A 19,205-nucleotide genomic window follows, 5' to 3' on the forward strand; every position below is an offset into this window, starting at 1 on the left:
AATGCTAGTTTATTTTCGAAGATCTAACTGCACGCTGCGACCCCCTTGGGGCGGTGTCGCTTTATTTTATAGTCGAATCGCGTTCTCCGGCGGAATTCTCTCTCTCTCTCTCATACACACTCCGTATCTCATACTAGATTCATTCGAGAGTAGTGTGTTCGGCATCCAAGGTTTACGTACGCTTCAGTTTGGGAGCGTGCGTTTTTTCGCGCGTTAATTTAGGCAGTTGGGTCAAACCCGAAATAGTGTCATATCGTTGTTGCTTTAATTATCGCCTTGATTAGTAAACAACGAGAGAATAAAAACGGAGAACTGTGTGGAGAACTCGAGTCTTATCGCTTAGGCCTCGGATCAAAAAAGCCACTAGCCCCTTTAAACCATGGAAAACGTAACTGTTAATACCGGTGAAGGTTTACCGATAGCCGGTGGCTTTGGAAAGTTTGGACCTTGGGATTACGTGGTATTTGTCATGATGTTATCCATATCATCCGGTATCGGTGTCTTTTACGCTTGGAAGGACAGAAAAAACCAAACGAACAGAGAATTCTTGATGGCCGATAACGAATTGGGACCATTCCCAGTGGCCATGTCACTTCTGGCAAGTTTTCAGTCTGCAGTTACCGTTCTGGGTATCCCCGCGCAAATGTACGCTTACGGTACCCAACATTGGGGAGTCGTAATATCGGCCATGATTGCTGTCCTCGTTACGGACAGAATATTTTTACCTATGTTCTTCAACGTAAACGTAACCAGCGTTAACGAGGTAAGATTAACTAAAATCGTGTATGGTGTCGTACGTTTTAAACTCATTTTTACCACTACCTCATTTGAATTTGTGAACACGAACCCTTACCTACCAAGTTACAGATATGGTAGGAATTATGTAACGCGTCAAAATGTCAAGAATTAGGCCAAACATAAACTAGTAGTTAGGCTGCACTGCAGAAATTTTAACTTAAGCCTTGGTAGGGTCTAACGCACGTGAGTTGTGTCATTGACTCAGTTTTTGAAAAATCAATATAAAAGACCTCGTGACCTATCTTGCCATGACGTCAGACCGATCTATATCCGGCAACCGTTGCGGTGGGATTTACCGGCCACTAATATCAAAGACGTTTTTATACGAAAATCGTTAAATATTACTTAAATATTTATTCAAATAGAAAATGATATTCTTTCCAGTATTTAACGTAGGTAAATAGTAGATTAGATATGCTGATTACAGTAGATTTTAAGTAAAAAACTAAGCTGAGTCACTGTTAGTTTTTTAAGGTTTTTGAAACTCTACTCTACATTCGGTAGCAGTTGCGGTAATATTTGCGGTTTACTTACGCCGTTTACCATTGCTGTTTATGTTAGGAGTAAAAACGAAAGCTTCCCTGTATATAATTAACGAGGCTATGACTCCTATAATAAAACTCCATGGTCGCATAGGCGCCAATGGAAAGCTGTTTTAAAATTCGAACTCCTAGAAATTTGAACTCTCCCTTAATCAAACACATTCCTCGTTTAATTTAAAGAAAGCGTCGTATCAAAAATCAAACTGAAAAACAAACCGACCTCGATCAAAATCTGTATGTTTTTTTTCTTTAACAAGAAATAATACAAGACACTTGAGATTTCTTTGAAATTTCGTCGGAATTTCTATTATTTCAAAGAAATGAACTTTGAATTGGTGTCCGACTATATTTTCTTTACAATTGTACACAGAGAAATAGAATTTAATTTAAAAACAAATAAGACACCCGGACAAAAACCTGAAATTTAATATACAGACGTACTTTGGAATTTCCTCTGATTTCTGTTATTTCAAGAAATGATCTTGGAAATTCGTACCGATTTTATATATATTTTTTTTACAATTGTAAACCGAGAACTCTGAATTAAATTTAAAACAAATAAGAACCCAGACAGAACCGGTAATTTTATACGTAGTCGTACAATGACATTTCAACTAGAGGTGAGTGGGCGTGCCAGATATAGCGGGCTCAAGCGACCGCGGGCAGTGTCCCTAAGGGCAACGACCGTTATTCCGAGGGCTAAATTTAAGTTTCACGAGGTTTGTAGGTTACCGATGTGTGCCCGCTGTTGCTGGCGGGCATTGTCCCGTAACTACATGATATACAATGTACAGTTCCACAATGGTGCCTGAAGATTGCATTGAGCAGGCTTGATGACGTTTTAGTTGTTAATCTCTAGATTTTTGACAAAAACTTATGTGCAGGCCTATCGTCGAACATAAACTTATATACAGGCGTTCTTTAGACTATGCGTATATTGCTATACTACGTGAAAGAGACAACTAAAATCGCCAGGCTTCCGCACACGATGTTTACAACTGGCTACCGATTGTATACCAAAATCCCCCCAGCCAAAATCCCCCCGGCCAAAATCCCCCCAAATCATAAGTAACGGACAAAATCCCCCCAATGTAGGACAAAATCCCCCCAAATCATTATAACAAGACAAAATCCCCCCAAATCAATATAACAAGACAAAATCCCCCCAAATCATTATAACAGGACAAAATCCCCCCAAATCATTATAACAAGACAAAATCCCCCCTAATAATTATAACAAGACGTAACATTGTTAAATGATTTATAAAATATTACTAGCCTAACCAAACCTAACCTAACATAACAGTAACGTTTTGGAAAAGGCGTAACATTGTTAAATGATTTGTAAAATACTACTAACCTAACATAACAGTAATGTTTTGGAAAAGGCATATTATTTGATAAGTCAATGATGCTAAACATTTATATTTTGGAAAAGGCCTAACATTGTTAAATGATTTATAAAATATTATTTGAGAAGTCGGTAGGATTTCGGTATGAGGTCAAAAATCATTTTAGAGCAAAATCAAGCACACCATTCGATAGAGCGTAAAATTTAGATCTAAAATATTCCCCGCTTTTTTCAAATTTCCAAAAAAAAACCAAAAACATTTTTTGCAGTATAGGTGAACAAGGTCAAAAACAGTGTGGAAAACATCAGAGGGCCAATAATTTGGCACCTTTTCCAACCTAACCTGACCTAACCTAACCTGACCTAACCAAACCTAACTAAACCTAACCTAACCTAACCTAACCCAACCCGACGTAACCCAACCTAACCTAACCTAACCTAACCCAACCTAACCTAACCTAACCTGACCTAACCTAACCCAACCTAACCTAACCTAACCTAACCTAACCTAACCTAACCTAACCTAACCTAACCTGACCTAACCTAACCCGACCTAACCTAACCTAACCTAACCTAACCTATTCGGCCTCTTAAGTGAAAATGAACCCTAACGTTAAACATCAATATTTTGGAAAAGGTGGCAATTCTTATGGGGGATAAGACTTTTTTTTTTGGAAATTTGAAAAAAGCGGCGGCCATTTTAGATCTAAATTTTACGCTCTATCGAATGGTGTGCTTGATTTTGCTCTAAAATGATTTTTGACCTTATTCACTCATACCGAAATTGTACCGAGAACTCAATGAAGCATAACATCAATATTTTGGAAAAGGCGTAACGTTGTTAAATGATTTATAAAATATTACTAACCTAACTTAACCAAACCTAACCTAACCTAACATAACAGTAATGTTTTGGAAAAGGCATATTATTAGGGAAGTCAATGAAGCTAAACATCAATATTTTAGAAAAGGCGTAACATTGTTAAATGATTTATAAAATATTACTAGCCTCACCAAACCTAACCTAACATAACAGTAACGTTTTGGAAAAGGCGTAGCATTGTTAAATGATTTTTAAAATATTACTAACCTAACTTAACCAAACCTAACCTAACATAACAGTAATGATTTGGAAAAGGCATATTATTTGAGAAGTCAATGAAGCTAAACATCAAAATTTTGGAAAAGGCGTAACATTGTTAAATGATTTATAAAATATTACTAACCTAATCTAACCTATCCTAACCAAACCTAACCGTTAAATATCATTTGGAGGGATTTTGTCTTGTTTTAATTATTTGGGGGATTTTGTCTTGTTATAATGATTTGGGGGGATTTTGTCTTGTTATAATGATTTGGGGGGGATTTTGTCTTGTTATAACGATTTGGGGGGATTTTGTCTTGTTATAATGATTTGGGGGGATTTTGTCTTGTTATAATGATTTGGGGGGATATTGTCCTACATTGGGGGGATTTTGTCCGTTACTTATGATTTGGGGGGATTTTGGCTGGGGGGATTTTGGGTCACACCCCTGGCTACCAACCACGATAAAAGGACACTATTTTTTGAAACAATACCGTGATGCGTAAGCATCTGTGCAAGGATATTGGCTTTGTCGTGATGGTTTAAGACTAGTAATGCAAGAAAGAAGCTCCGTTTTATAATTATTTCCAAAGAAATTTTATAGAGATTAGGCATTTTTATTTACAAATATTAACTAGGCCTACGCAGATAGTAGTAGTAGTAGTAGATGATTTAAAATAGAATATAGCAAGATTGGATCTAATAGGTTTAAAAAATATGCTATATCAAATTAGGCAAGAATCTAGGGTTATATAAAACAATGTACGAATGTGGACTTTAGACAATTAGATAACGTTTTCGTTTTTGAATGGCAGTCCAGTTTTACAAACGTTATTCAATTAGCATTTTTATATTTCCATAGAGTAAGTAGTACATAAAGTTCGTGTAGTTGTTGTGGCTATGTAGTAAACGCATAGAAGTTCATGCGTGACAACATTTTGCAAACACGACCCAAATGCAGAGTTATTATATTTCAATAATTTCAACAACACGAAGTTTATTAGCGAAATAACTGGCTCCCTATTGATTGTTTTCACTCCTTCTGCCACGTCAATATTAACTATTAGTATCCCGCATTCATAACCAGATATCGTTACTAGTATCTATTAATATGTTTAGACGACGTCCTGCTAACTCTTTGTACGTGACTCACAAAGGTAAATTGTTAGTTTCTAAAGGTAGATATCGACATCCCAGTTATTAAAAACTAAAGAAAAAGCGTGTTAAAGAGATGTTTTATTTAATGCTGTTTTCTATTAGCTGCCAGAAATCGGCCACCACGTAGTAATATTTAAAAGGATACCAGGCTGCCATATAATAAAATTTCATGAAACTCCTTTTGAACTCTAATAAATATACTCAAAGTAAATTACCAAGGCAAAATTGTTTAACGCTGCTGCACTTAACATGATACTATTGCCCATGACTCTTGGCTTTGTCCTTCACAATCTTAAGTCCAACATACGCAACGAGTTCAAAATTGAACCCGCCAAATGTGCCCGCCACATAGGCAACCCACTATCCACGAACGATAGCAGGCTGTGGTATCGTTTCATATTTGGCCCGCGGGCGCGATAACGCATGCCAACATCGGTTTCACACCTTAAGCAGTTTACCTTCCCCTGCTCTGACGTATTATTTCTGATAGGGATTTAAGCCTTCTGTTCTACTAAATGACGTTGCTTAGCAAACATACGCCTGCGTCTAATCGGGCAGGCCCGCTGTTTGGCGACGGGTATTGTAGGGCCCGCTCACCTCTAATTTCAACTTAGGTTTGTAATACAATTTAAGCTATCTTTCCTTTCATCACAGTTTAAATTTTAATATATAAAAAACTATACGATAGCTTCATTAAATGCTCTAGACAATCTCTGAGATAAACGTCAAATCGTGACACGCTTTAACAATACGAGAAAAGAAAAAAAAAGAGAAATGATGAAAAAAAGCAAAAGTACTTGGCCCGTAACATTTTTTTCACTTTTTAAAGTCACGGCTTCCAACCAATTTTCGAAAAATTATAATCAACTTTACCTCAATACGATTTGACCCAATTTTCAGAAGAAATTGCTAAGCTTTATTTAAAAAAGGTAGATAGATAAAAGAAAGTAAGAATTATAGAATAAGAACGATTTCTTTATAAATAAATAATTCCTGGATTATGATAAACAATGAACACAAAGCCCAAACCCTCGATAACTTTAACATGGAACTTTGCCCCAAGGGATACCGTTTACAAGTTATGATTATCTAGAGCGTTTTAGGGATGACCCCTTAATTAAATTAAATTAGAAATCATGGTCTTTCAGTTTCTTGATAGAATTTAAGGGGTCGTCAATAAAACTGTCCAATGTTCCTAACTCGCTTGCGGAAAAAATGTCGACTCCAAATTGATTTCCCATAGCACCCAGTCCCACTGTACCTTGGTCATGACTCACTTTTTGGAACCAACTGTCCATGGGGTGGAGCTCAAAACAAAGGACGCGTAGAATAGCCAATTTTTAATAACTCGATAAATAATTTCACCTCAAGTTTTATCACGTTTGAATCTGAAAAACAACTTATATAAACGTAGACACGTGCGTACGCGTGATTTTTAAGCCTTTGCGACGCTTGTATTTTTCGACTATTCGGCCTTGTTTAAAGTTGTTTCTCATGCACCTACATGTTTATATAACACATAGCTTCTGGCGTAAACTTACGTAAGCCTCTCTGTCTCTCTCCTGGAAAATCGAATATCTTCTCTAGGAGGCTCTAGGACCAGTTCCAAGTTTTTGACGTCACCAAGTAACTGAAAAGAGGATATCTATAGGGGGAACATGGGGGAAAAAAATCCATAACTTTCGCTAGTTTTAATTTCATGCACGGAATTCGCAGAATTTCAAGTAATCGACGAGAATAGGTGTTTTGTTGAACAGGTGTATTATTTGTATAGGTAAAACCGGTTCGTAAAATTGCGCCAGATCTGTAATTCGTGTCGTTTATGTTTAATATAATTTATGGTTTAGATTTTGTACAGATTAAATATAGCTGGAATGCGGAGTTTTTCAGTGAAACCTTTTTTGCAGAAGATACAGAGTTCAGACAGGCGCATTGAAAGCTGTCTCAGATTAAATTAAATCAAGAATACATTTATTTAAATTAATCTATGTAGTCCTGGTTAAATACTTGGGTTTCTTGATTTTAATTTAAGACAAATTGCTTTTATTTCTGCGAAAATCGTTTCCTTAATCTCTGAAATAGTCAAGTTTTTTACGCAATTTTATTTTGTTTTGCATTCAGGCCATTTTACTTTAAGTTCATTTCCTTTGAAATTCCCGCATTTTTATCTTTTATATCTTGGCGATTAATATATTAGTCAGGTTTTTTGTTTTCTTTTGTTACTTTTTAAAAATTCCCGCATTTTCATACATTTGTCCCTCCCATTTTATTTATTTATTTATTTATTTTTAATATAGAAATTTATGCATAATAATATTTAACGTATGATTATCAATTTCATTCTTAGAAATTGAGAAATGATAAAAAATAATTTATAGTTCTCAGAAATGCATGCATGCATTTATTCATTGCGGTATATTTTAAAAAAAAATTCCCGAAGCAGTTAATTAAATCTCATAATTCTTATAAATTGAGAAACAATGAAATCTATTTAAAATGCTCATAAAAAAAATTCATGCATTTATTTATAAGGCTTTAACAACGTGCATTTATTTATAAAGTTTTGAACGACATGCATTTATAAAGTGTTGAACAACATGCATTTATTTATTAAGTTTTGAACGACATGCGTTAAATTTAATTTATTTTGAAACCCACTCATTTATTTAGTTTAATTAAAAATGCATGCAAAATAATTATTTTAATCAGTTTAACTTTATGCATTTAAATTTATGTCTCACCTGCCACCTGCCACCTACAGGGTGTTTCAGAAACTTCTGCAAGAAATTAAGGGAGGTGTTCTTTGAGTGACATCGACTAAAAAAATGTTCTACAATAACATAAGAAACACCCTGTAACTACAGACCTATAAAAAACTAATATAAAATTCAATACCTTGCTCCGTAGCACCGCCAAAGTCATTAATATGACCAACCTATAAGAAAAATCTTCCAAAAAACAAGTTTCATTTATCATCACTCATCCCTTCTCCTACTAAATCACGAGGAAAATTAAACGATATCGCTAATAGCTTTCACTACATCACTAGAAATTTAAAATTAATACAAACCTTCAAAAACACGAGACCAAAAACCTTGGTACACATTTTGAAAAAAAGAGATAATACCCAATTATCTATCCCTAATAAGAAATATGTGCAATATAAATTTTGCAAAAAACCTCGTGACTCGAAGATATCCTCGTGATTTCGATGAATTTTTTTCACAAAAGTCACGAGGTAGGATAGATAATACAACGGTACTCTTTTTTATAACAATTTATTCATAACGATAGATAATTATTATGAATGATTAATACATAGAAGCTATCCTTTTTTTCTCTTATATATAGTAACATAAGCGCGATGAAAAAATACCCAGATGAAAAATTGAATTAAATTTCAATATCAAAAGCCCAACAGCAGCGCGCGAATCACAAAAATACATTTTTTTTGTCGAAAAATAATTCGTACAAATATTATATTATTTAGCTTATAATTTTGGATCTCTATACAATGGAATGTTAGGTAACTATTTGTAAATTTTGTGAGATATGATTCATTTTTTGATATCGTTTCTATATTAATCTCATTCGTTTAAACGCAATTCATTCTGATAAGTTATCAATTTGGCACTTATTAATTAGACATTTAAGGATTAAAGGTGTACGAGGAAGCTGATAGTTTTTGTTACATTGTGTTTTAGAACTTAATCGCGTGTCTTTTATCATTATCGTTTAAACAGAGTGGGGGAATATCGGCAGAATTCAGACAATTATTATTATTATTATTATTAGTTAATGGAATATTTAAATGAAAGTGAAAAAACTATAATCAAAATTGATATCGAAAAAAAATGCCATAAAGTTTCAGAGTAACTTTAGACTGTTACTAAATGCTAGGATACCCTGGTATCTCCCTTTTCCTGGTCTAAAGCCTCTTTGACTTTTATACAATCTCTTCCAATCGCTAAACCATACTTTTAAATTAAAACAGTAATATTAATATTTACGTCTCAGATTTAATATAATTATGGTATATTTTAGAAGAGATTGTATTTTTATTTGTTTATTATTATATTTGAACCATTAACCTTCACCAGAATGAATGAAAAAAAGTATAATTAACTTACAATTAATTTTAACCACCTTTCTGTTTCTCGGGATTGGTTAATTTAATTGGGAATGTATACGAACATCGAAAAAGCTTTCCCTTAAACGTTGACCCTATTGAAATGACAAAATTGTCTTACGAGTGTTTTAGAGTGTGGAAACGTGATGAGATAGAGCGTTTCCTAACCCAAACCAGTTCGGGGAAAAAAAAAGTGAATATCTCTTCTAATTCTTTATCAAACTTAGAAACTCTTCTCTTGTTTTTTGATCTTCGCGAAAAACTCCCAGCATGCTACTGGTGGTTGTTTTACTGTTGTACTTCTGAACGCCTCTCATGACCATACACATATGAGTGGCTTCGATGACCACTCCGACACCAGCCGGTCCAATTGCTTGGGTAATTGCCTGGGCGATTTGTTTGGTCAGTCTCTCTTGTACTTGAAGTCTTCTACTGAAGACTTCGACGATACGAGCCAGTTTACTTAACCCGACCACCTTCCTGGTGGGTAAGTACCCGATCGAGACCTTTCCGATGAAGGGAACCAAATGATGTTCGCACATGGAGAACATTTCGATATCTTTAACGATGACCATTTCGTCGTGGTCAACGTCAAAAATGGCGTCGTTGACTACTTCTTCCACATTTTGAGAGTACCCTTGGGTGAAATAGAGTAAAGCCTTGGCGGCTCGTTCGGGTGTCTTAATTAAGCCATTTCGTTCCGGATCTTCACCAATTTCGGACAGTAAGAGACGATAGGCCCCCGAGAGAGTTTCCAATTGTTCTTGACCTCCGGATTCGCTGACCGTTCTTAGGTCAAAATCGTCGCTGGGGAATTGCGTAATGGGCATAGTCCCGTTAAAGGGTGTTTCTTTGTTGGCATGAGAGTCTAAGGAACGTCCCCGGTGCATCTCCGCTTGTTTGTTCATGGTTTTTCTTTAAAATATCTACAGACGATGGGTTACTGGCGCTGTCTACTTCTAGTTTGAGACACGGTTCGAGAACGAGTGCGCGACCAAGATTGCGCTTCGGGAAATCCGAGCGACTTTTCCTCGCTACCCCTCCACCCCATCCCACCCTCCAAGCCGCCCTCCTTCACTCTCCTAGACCTTTCATCCCCCTTCCTTCTCCTTACCACGACCATTAAAAGATACTTTTCCCAAGCCAACCTGCGCGAGATCGGTACGTTAGTTCGATCCCCAAATGTATTAATGACATCACGAGGACGTCCGTCTTTTGGGAAATAATCAAGCGATTGGGCAACAACTCACCACCGGATTTGGCGCGAGGTTTCTCCAATCACGTCTTGTAAGACATGGATTTTTCTTTTTAATTTTTCCAAGACCGCGTGAAATTACAAGTATTAATTACTCATTCCCTAAGATAAAAATCATTGCGCAAAGACGATTAAATTATTAAACGATATTTCGGGGTAATTAGAGTCGCAATCGAAGGCTCATAGTGCGAGAAATGATTAAAGTAGTAGTAATAAAGATTATTACGTAGTATTACTTAGAAATTATGTAAATTCCCATTAACATAAAGGATAAGTTCCAGTGCAAAAGTTCATCAGATATGTCCTATAAGTTTATCACTGGCGCTGTCAAAGGCTTAGTACAGGCTAAATAGAAAGATGGACTGCAAAACTAACCTAGTGTAGCCAATTCTCGAACTAGCTCGAGCTGTAAGTCTCTAGCATTACGAAGTATAGGTAGTGTCATACTTTTGAAATATATCTTTTCTTTAGCTTACCACTTGAAACGAGCTAAAAATTCGTAATTTTCTAATTTTATTACTTTACCTTTCATTTTAATGCCAAAATTCGGCCGACCTCGCTTTTAATATGAAAAGCAGTTGATGTTTAGAATTTAAAATAGTTGCCCAATTTATGTCGTCGACATTTTTAATAGTTTCCTGATTATTTCCCTATTTCTTTTTATTATTTTTAATTCCGTTTCAGTTTCGCTCCTATTCCCAAAGTTATATGTCGTTAAAATTTATATTTTTCTATTGTATAATATTTGATTTTTATCCACGTGCTGTGGAAATACAATAGAAAATAGGAAAGAATACATTTCTACATTCAGACCTAACTTCTCTATTGTAGATACTATTGTCATAATACTACGTTAAACAGGATTGCGTGTGGATGTAACGTTAATTTATTTTTCCTTAACGAAAAATTTAATTTAAACCTGTTCCGTTAGCGTACGGAGCATGCGCGATTAATAGTTTCATTGCACGTGATTTGAATTAAAATAAAACAAAGTTTAAACGTTGTAGAAAATGCATTCCTATTTAAATTATGTCCTTGGAAGAACCATTCAAAATTTATAAAAGCATATAAATTATGTTTATGGGTATTTTATACACCAACTGACGTAGATAGAGTAAATAAATCGATTTAAACACGAAATTAACCGCGAAATATAGTAACTATAGCGTGTTTGAAATGTAACAGGTGCTTTATTTTTGCTCCAAGACCTGTGGTAATGACGCTATGAAAGCGAGAGAGAGAGACCCTTACCCTACTATTGCTAGACTCCCCTGAAATCCGAGAGACTATCTCTCTAGAAACCAGGAAGTTCTTCCTACGACTTCCGGCGCGAACAGAGATCGAAGGAAAAAGTGTGGCGGAAGCTTTTCAGCTTCCAGAGAAAGATAGAAGGATCCATTGAATGGAAGGGATGGGGAAAAAGATGATTTTATACTCTAGTGTACCGCTACGTTTCTAACGTCATTTTTCTGACGTCACAGTAGTTTTAAATTCCCTTTAGCTTCTAAGTTCATTATAACTTTAGCTCAAGTGACCCATGGTTTGTGTAATGAAGTTTCATATTTAACGCTTATGGATACTAGATATTCATAAATTTGAAGTAGATTAGTAAAAAGAAAATGTAACCGGATTTGGTTTTTTTTAAACTGGTACCATTTTTTTTTTTGTGTTTTCGCTAAAACCAAATGTTTTTACGTAACGTGTCAAGCGGGACTTTAATTTGATTTTTGTTGTTTTCGCTAAACGTTTTGAGTTTGAAAAGAAATATTTGAATGTTATTACACCAGCCAACATGTTTTTATTTTGGGCCTAAGTCTGATAAAATGAACTCTAAGCTATTTGCTAACTAAAAGTCACGTATAGATAAATATCTAGTCACGCGACACAGTCAATAAATGTTAATTTTTCCATCGAATATCGTAAATTCAGAGAGCATCTAGTTATCCATAACCCATGGAAACCAATACATGTATCTCTCTTTCTCTATACAAGAGAAACTTTTGATATAGAAGAGGTTGCATCATGCTAGATAAAGTGGATCGTTTTAACCCTCTTCTCAGTGTCGCAGTGGGCTAAACCAGAGATACTCTAAGTAAAGGCCTATGCCTATAACTACGGGACAGAGGAAAGGCTGAATTTGACCCCGTTGCCTGGTAACGGACTCCAGAGTAAGAGTGATAAAAATTCTTCGCGTCAATGAGTTTTGAAAACGCAGTTTTACCGCTAGATTATACTTCAATATATTATAAGCTATAAATAGAATGTTATTTCATTAGGCTTAAGTATCTAGGGATATATATTTTTTTTAAAGTGTAGAGAGGTGACACGTTAAACCAAGCATCCTGTTGCTAACCAACACCGTTCGATATATCCAAATTAAGTCACAGGTTTTTGTTAGAAACTCGTAATTCGTAGTGTTACGCTCAGTATGATGTTATGTATTTCTGGTATCTATGGTCGACCTGTCAATTAATTATATTGAGAAACATTCTTATTGTAACTCAAAGAAAAAATGAGTGCGAAAATATATGTTTATTTCAAATTATAGATTTCTGTTTCTACCCTGAAAGTTTTCTTTATACTTTTACCGATCGATAAGACCTACTCTTTTTCTTCTTCCGAACCAAATCCTTTAACAATGAAGGGTTTAAATTCCGACCTTTTTCTATGTATTTTCATAGAAAGAATGAGTTAAAAATAATATACTGTATAGTGTATGTATTTATTGATTGATATATTAATTTTTAAACTAATTTGGTTTCGTTATAGTACCTGGATCGTCGATTTCATTCCAAATTGCTTCGAATCATAGCTTCATTATCATTTGTTTTATCAACCGTAAGTGGTTCTCTCTTTTTCTTTATTCATTCCTAATTATTTTTAATGAATTTCTAATTCTTTCTTATCAATTGTAGTAATTAGATGTATTTTGTATCAATAAATCTTTGATTTTTCCCAGATATTTTATTTGGGGACGGTTTTATACGGACCAGCTTTAGCACTTAATTCCGGTAAGAATTTTTTTCTCTTTTATAATTTATTCTGAATTTAAAGGAATGGTATGTCAAAAAATTTAAATTATAAAAAGGTGTTCCAAAAAGGTAATTGAAGGACCGAAGTTAGTTCTATGGGTCATTTTGAGTCGAAAATTTTCTATGACATTTGAACTTTGGTTTTACCACACTTATAGTAACCCTGTATAGAGTTTAACATGGGAAAACCGTCTTTACTATGGTTAGGATATCTATTAATATTATCAATGTAGTTTAAAAAGTAGAGGTTTATTCTTTACTCGGTTCATACTATTCCTTTAATTAATAAATTAATTATGAATAATTCAGCAGACGGTGTTGGCCATGAAAGGGTTTCAATGACATGATAGGTCTAAGTGAAAAAATATTTAGTGAGAGGAATTTTCGAATTAGTTTTTATCAACTCGAGATAAGAGCATAATTAAACTTAATATATTTTTATTTGAGGAATTTGATAGCAAATTAGATAATTCGTCACGCAAGAGTCTCGCTTCTCGAAAAGCTATTGCCAAATTTTTACTAGAGAAAAGGGTTAAGTGCCTTTTTACAATTTGTTGCTTATCTTCAGAGTTTTATACCCGAATTTGTAATTATCTTCAATGTTTACGTGAGAAAATGCCTTCGGGTTGAAAGCATCACGTTCACCTTCAAATATATTAAGGTCGTAGCATGATATTTAATTAAACATGACATGTTTTTAAATCCCTAGGAGTATATAAAATAAAATTTTCTGTCAAAAGGAAAAGATATTCAAATTAAAAATAATTATTTTTCTTTAAATCAGTGACCCCATTGGGTATCGAAACTTCAGTCGTTACTATCGGTATAGTATGCACATTTTACACAACATTGGTACGAATTTAAGTTAATTAAGTCCCACCTAGGAAAATTTATATTTCAAATTTATTTGAAAGAAAAACACTTTTATTTAAAATGTTTTTCCTAATTATTATTGCTAGCCTAGAAAATATAAAGTTTTACTTGGTTGGACATTTTAATACCTAATTTAATCATTATTTATGATCTAATTACCTATTCGTCATTAAAATGTAGGGTGGAATGAAAGCTGTTGTATGGACGGATGTAAGTTTTAATTACGCTAATGAGCTGTTGACAAACTTGACATAACAAGCTGGCGTGTTTTTCTGTTTAGGTTATACAAATGTTCGTCATGATGGCTGGTCTACTCATGATCATTATAAAGGTATGTATTCACATTAGTACAAATAATTTTAAATGAATTAATTAATGTTTTTTGAAACAGGGTGTAGAATTAGTAGGTGGCATTGAGCGTGTCTGGGAAATTAACAGTATTGGTGGACGAGTACAATTTTTCAAGTAAGAAATTGCTAATTAATAATTGAAATCGGTTTTAACTTAAATACGATTTGATATTACTTTGCCAGCATAGATCAAAGCGTGTACTCGCCTATTCCAACGGTTTGGGAAGTCGTTCTATCATTCGCCGTCATCTGGGGTGCGGATTATGGCATTAGCCAAACTCAAGTCCAGAGATATTACTCTACTTCGTCCATCGGTAACGCTCGAAAGTAAGTCCAGCGCGCTAAAAGAAAACTTTTTGGAGTGGCATACACTGACAAGATGACTTGGCAGTAAGTTCAAGGGTACATTTATCGAGCGATGGTATAGTATCCCTGCCAGATCACCTTGTCAATTTTAATGAAAAGGTACAGGTTGATCTATAGCGCTAGTGATGAAACGATGTTAGTTTTTAATGAAGTTACATTATTAAAGTAATAATGAAAATTTGATTAAAAATTAATTATCAGGGCTTCACCGTGTCAGATTGCTAGTAGCGTCGAAATGAAAGGTTCGCGCAGACAGTGCAATTTTAGTTGTACATGTATATAGTTGTATCGGTAAAGAGAAACTAGTTTTATGTTGACAAGATTACGTAGTATGAACAGACCTTAGTTTATCGTAATTATTGGGGGGGGGGAAAGTTTCGTATAAAAACACGTGTTTTACGCTTTTATAAAAGAAACGTTTTCGGCGGCCTCGAAAGGGACTTGATTTTTCTCTTTTTTTATCTATCAAGGTTTTGTATTTTTCTGTTTATTTTTGAACTTTAACCTTTTACAGAGCGTTGTACATTAATCTACCGTGTCTGGTCATGATGTTGAGTTTGGGATGCTTCAGTGGAGTCGTTATTTACGCGTACTATCACGACTGCGATCCACTAAGCCTTCCCAATGGTGTCAAGAGGTTGGACCAAGTAAGTACAATTTGAATTTCGTGAAATTCAAGGGGGTAAAAAAACAAACCAAATAATCTGGGAAACAAAAAGCGACAGTCGTCTACCATATGGCCATTATTTTAGCTCAATTTACGAGTTATACCTACCATGCTCAAAATGTTAGTTCTGTTTTCTGGTAATTAGACTTAATGTTCAATTCAGTTTTCCTATTTTTCGTAACCCATAATTTCGCGCAAATTAACATTCATGTGGTGGTTCTCCTTTTCAAATATAGTTAGTGCCGTATTTCGTGATGGAAACATTGAGTTACATTCCAGGACTGGCGGGACTTTTTGTTTCGTGCGTCTTTAGTGGTTCTCTCAGGTAAATATAGTCATTATTTCTCGATAATCGATAGTCAATATGTTCATTATCGATTTTTCTTTTCGGTCAATAGCACTTTATCGTCGGGTTTCAACGCCTTAGCCGCTGTCACATGGGAGGACTACCTCAGCCATTTGCCATTTCCGAGGACTGGCAAATGGGAAGTGTACGTCACTAAATCAACGGGTAAATATATTGATTATTTTGTGAAAGGTTAAAAATTCTATTCATCGAAAAAGGTTATGTTATTTTGTTAAAAATACAGAATGGTACGTCAGATTTCAAGTCTCGCGCCATTAGTAAGAGCTGAAAATCAATAAATCAATACCGTTATTCCATAGTCACGTGATAGGATAGTTGAAGCGCGCGAAAATTTTGAAAATTGCTAAATATGCTTAATAAATAGCGCGTGACGCATTTCTACTTTTATTTTTGTTCCTAAACCTAACCTAATTCTACATGAGCTTAAGATTTACTACGTTCGCCACATGATTATTAATTGTAGAGTTAATTTAGTTTAATTGAGTATAATTGGTTTATGTTCTAGCGGCTGTTTATGGTGTTCTGGCTATCGGATTCGCTTTCCTTTCGGCAAGAATACCTTCCATTTTACAGGTGATTTACATTTTATTTCTAAAGCAGTTCCTATTTTATGTGAAAACTTATAAATTTCAATATTTGTCTAACTACATACAGGCTGCCATTGGATTGTCTGGAGCAATCATGGGACCATTGTTGGGCGTCTTTCTTTCGGGAGCCATGTTCCCTTTCGTTGACGGCTGGGTAAATTACGAAAAACAAATAAAATGGTAATCTAAATGAATTTCTTGTTGTTTAATAATTTTTTCTTTTGTTTTTCACAAGGCCGCATTATCGGGTATTATTGTTGGTGAAATTGTGTGTATCTGGATGATTGTGGGATCATTGGCCTATCCACGAAATAGCCAGCGTCTGGCCACGTCCATCGAATGTCCAAATTCGGGATTTAATCATACCTATGTTACCAATGTTACGTACAGCCAATACGTCGATTACGAAGTACCTAGGTAAAAGAGATTCATCAACTTTCTCTATAAAATACCTTTATATGACTAAAAAACCGTTACAAATGCTGGGGAGTTGAAAATTAAGCTCTCTATTCGAAGTTTCAAAGTTTATTATCTAGGCCCCCGTTTGTTCTAGCTTCAAGTATTTAGTAACATTAGATAGAGGTCAATTTGGGTTTCCATATCCTCTAGGGAATATTTTTAATCAATAGTTATGAAGTTTCAAACTTAGGTTTGATTTCGCGTTTAAAATGTACGCGAAGTGTTTTAAGTCTTACTTATAAATGCTTATATTTTTTGTTTTTACTTGGAATTGTCGCAGTGGTATGTTACAGGTGTATCAATTATCATCGTATATGGTACCCATCATAACCTTTCTGGTGACAGTTCTCACCATTTTCCTCGTCACCTTAATAACGGGTAAATAATCATCCACCTCCATTTAAAATGAATCTGTATATTTGCGTATAAGTTTGTATAAATTAATCGCGTTTAACCGTTTCAGCGAAGAGAAAACGCAAGCAGATAAGTCCGGAATTGCTAAGTCCGGCTCTGTTCAGTTGCTCACCTTGCTGTCTTCCTAAAACTTTGCGCAACTACAACGAGGCTGCATCTACCGAAAATTTCAAGGTATTTTTGAATATATTATTAGTGTGGGTAAGAATGCGTACAGGAACCAATGTGCCTTCAAATATTCCGTGTTAGTTTCTATGCGGGTTTTGTGGGCCGAGCTTGAGAACTTAGTATCCTTCACGGTTTGTAAGTAATTTGGACGCCTATCTATCTGTTATTTCATTGGTTGGTGCAAGGCGCAGCAAGATAGATTAATCGCGAGGTAATATTAGTCGTACGTAATGATTAGTCTAGGTAGCTCTTCCCACAACATCCGCTAGAGTGTCACGGATGTGAAAATGGATGTAGCACAATGATTCCTCGTATCTGCGTGCATTCCGGTGTAGGTCTTATTATATTATATTATATTAATAAAAATTTCTTTAAGGTGGTGAGCGTACCTGGTGAAAGTGCTTATGAGATGAACAACGATCATCACATAACCGATGAGAAAAACGACAACTTTGTCAACGGAAATGGCGCCCGAAATTTTTCAACGACAAATTTATGACCAATGAAACTCGCAATTAGATGCAATTCCACAATTCCATTCGTTAATTTCTTCTCTAATCACGCTATTCTAAACTTCGGTTTTTTTTAAATATCATAAAGTAACGTACGTGGAAAACAAAATACGGAATTCGTTATTTAAATTCTTAAATTTATAACTTTCCCCGATAGTTTTTAAATCAACGAATATATCGATATTTAATCGCGGGCCCCAGTTTCCACTGAGCGATATTGTTATTCTTTTCTAATCAAGCGTTAACTTTTAGTAGCAAGTGTTTTTATACTTTAGTTTTTGTTACAGCCTCAGCAGCTCCGCCTTAAAGTTAATAAAATATTCTATACTTTCTGTGATAGTTGACGCGTCTGTAAAGAGTTTAAGACCAAGAAGTTTTCACTTCAATTTTGTATAATGAAGTACATTAAATATTATTATATTCCAATATTTTTTTTATGAATTTTCAAAGTGATTTTAGAATGATTATCGCTAAGAGTATGGCTTCTGTGGCTCAGTCGGTAAAACGGTTGAGTCGTGGAGTACAGAGGCTGGCATGTTCGAGTCCCGTTGAGGGAGAGAGTATTAATAAATTGTCTGAGATGGGTAGTGCCATCTCTTAATCCAAACGGAAGGCAGAATTTGAGGAAAGTCTAAGTTTAGAATTGGTATCGCTTAGAGTATGGCTTACCCCCTGCTGGGACCCCCTGCTGTTTACATACTGTTACCCCCTGCTGTTTACATACTGTTACCCCCTGCTGTTTCCATACTGTTACCCCTGCTGTTTCCATACTGTTAACCCTGCTGGGACCCCCTGCTGTTACCCCCTGCTGTGACCCCCTGCTGTTACCCCCTGCTGGGACCCCCTGCTGTTTCCATTCTATTACCCCCTGCTGTGACCCCCTGCTGTTTCCATACTGTTACCCCCTGCTGTTTCCATACTATTACCCCCTGCTGTTTCCATACTGTTACCCCCTGCTGTTTCCATACTGTTACCCCCTGCTGTTTCCAACTGTTACCCCCTGCTGTTTCCATACTGTTACCCCCTGCTGGGACCCCCTGCTGTTTCCATACTATTACCCCCTGCTGGGACCCCCTGCTGTTTCCATACTGTT

General features: G+C 35.4%; 2 protein-coding genes and 2 long non-coding RNA genes across 4 annotated transcripts in view; 1 reads left to right on the forward strand and 3 right to left on the reverse strand.

Moving 5' to 3' along the window:
* Window positions 1-147: 147 nt before the first annotated feature.
* Window positions 148-18,538, forward strand: LOC149692424 (sodium-coupled monocarboxylate transporter 1-like). The gene is made up of 17 exons (XM_089868176.1): window positions 148-763; window positions 13,087-13,155; window positions 13,277-13,328; window positions 14,134-14,201; window positions 14,403-14,432; window positions 14,503-14,553; window positions 14,614-14,687; window positions 14,756-14,899; window positions 15,453-15,585; window positions 15,842-15,930; window positions 16,004-16,116; window positions 16,478-16,545; window positions 16,627-16,713; window positions 16,795-16,976; window positions 17,299-17,396; window positions 17,482-17,606; window positions 17,977-18,538. Exons 1-17 carry the CDS (start codon window positions 380-382, stop codon window positions 18,097-18,099), a joined length of 1,890 nt encoding a protein of 629 aa, XP_089724302.1. The 5' UTR covers window positions 148-379; the 3' UTR covers window positions 18,100-18,538.
* Window positions 5,892-19,205, reverse strand: part of LOC149692425 (uncharacterized) — a 141,297-nt gene continuing 127,983 nt past the window's right edge. The window contains exons 3-4 of the long non-coding RNA XR_016382688.1: window positions 7,675-7,710; window positions 5,892-6,578 (exon numbers count right to left, since the gene is read on the reverse strand). This is a non-coding gene — a long non-coding RNA (uncharacterized LOC149692425). The remainder of the gene's footprint in view (window positions 6,579-7,674; window positions 7,711-19,205) is intronic.
* Window positions 8,196-14,509, reverse strand: Pu (GTP cyclohydrolase punch). The gene has a single exon (XM_089868197.1). The coding sequence runs from the start codon at window positions 9,968-9,970 to the stop codon at window positions 9,269-9,271; it is 702 nt and encodes a 233-aa protein (XP_089724323.1). The 5' UTR covers window positions 9,971-14,509; the 3' UTR covers window positions 8,196-9,268.
* Window positions 15,511-17,977, reverse strand: LOC149692427 (uncharacterized). Its single transcript, XR_016382689.1, has 4 exons — window positions 17,545-17,977; window positions 17,037-17,429; window positions 15,714-16,972; window positions 15,511-15,642 (listed from the first exon to the last, which is right to left on the reverse strand). It is a non-coding gene; the product is annotated as an uncharacterized LOC149692427 (long non-coding RNA).

The sequence above is a fragment of the Phalangium opilio genome, unplaced genomic scaffold (assembly GCF_054372755.1).
Source record: "Phalangium opilio isolate 3A_F unplaced genomic scaffold, DU_Popi_V2 ptg000024l_1, whole genome shotgun sequence".
Taxonomy (NCBI): domain Eukaryota; kingdom Metazoa; phylum Arthropoda; class Arachnida; order Opiliones; family Phalangiidae; genus Phalangium; species Phalangium opilio.

What these genes read in the sequence shown, in the direction of transcription:
- LOC149692424 (XM_089868176.1), top strand. Translation starts at nt 380, where the DNA reads ATGGAAAACGTAACTGTTAATACCGGTGAAGGTTTACCGATAGCCGGT. An exon ending in GCACATTTTACACAACATTG is followed by an intron (nt 14,202 to 14,402) that starts GTACGAATTTAA and finishes ATTAAAATGTAG; the next exon opens with GGTGGAATGAAAGCTGTTGT. An exon ending in TCCCTTTCGTTGACGGCTGG is followed by an intron (nt 16,714 to 16,794) that starts GTAAATTACGAA and finishes GTTTTTCACAAG; the next exon opens with GCCGCATTATCGGGTATTAT.
- Pu (XM_089868197.1), bottom strand. Translation starts at nt 9,970, where the DNA reads ATGAACAAACAAGCGGAGATGCACCGGGGACGTTCCTTAGACTCTCAT.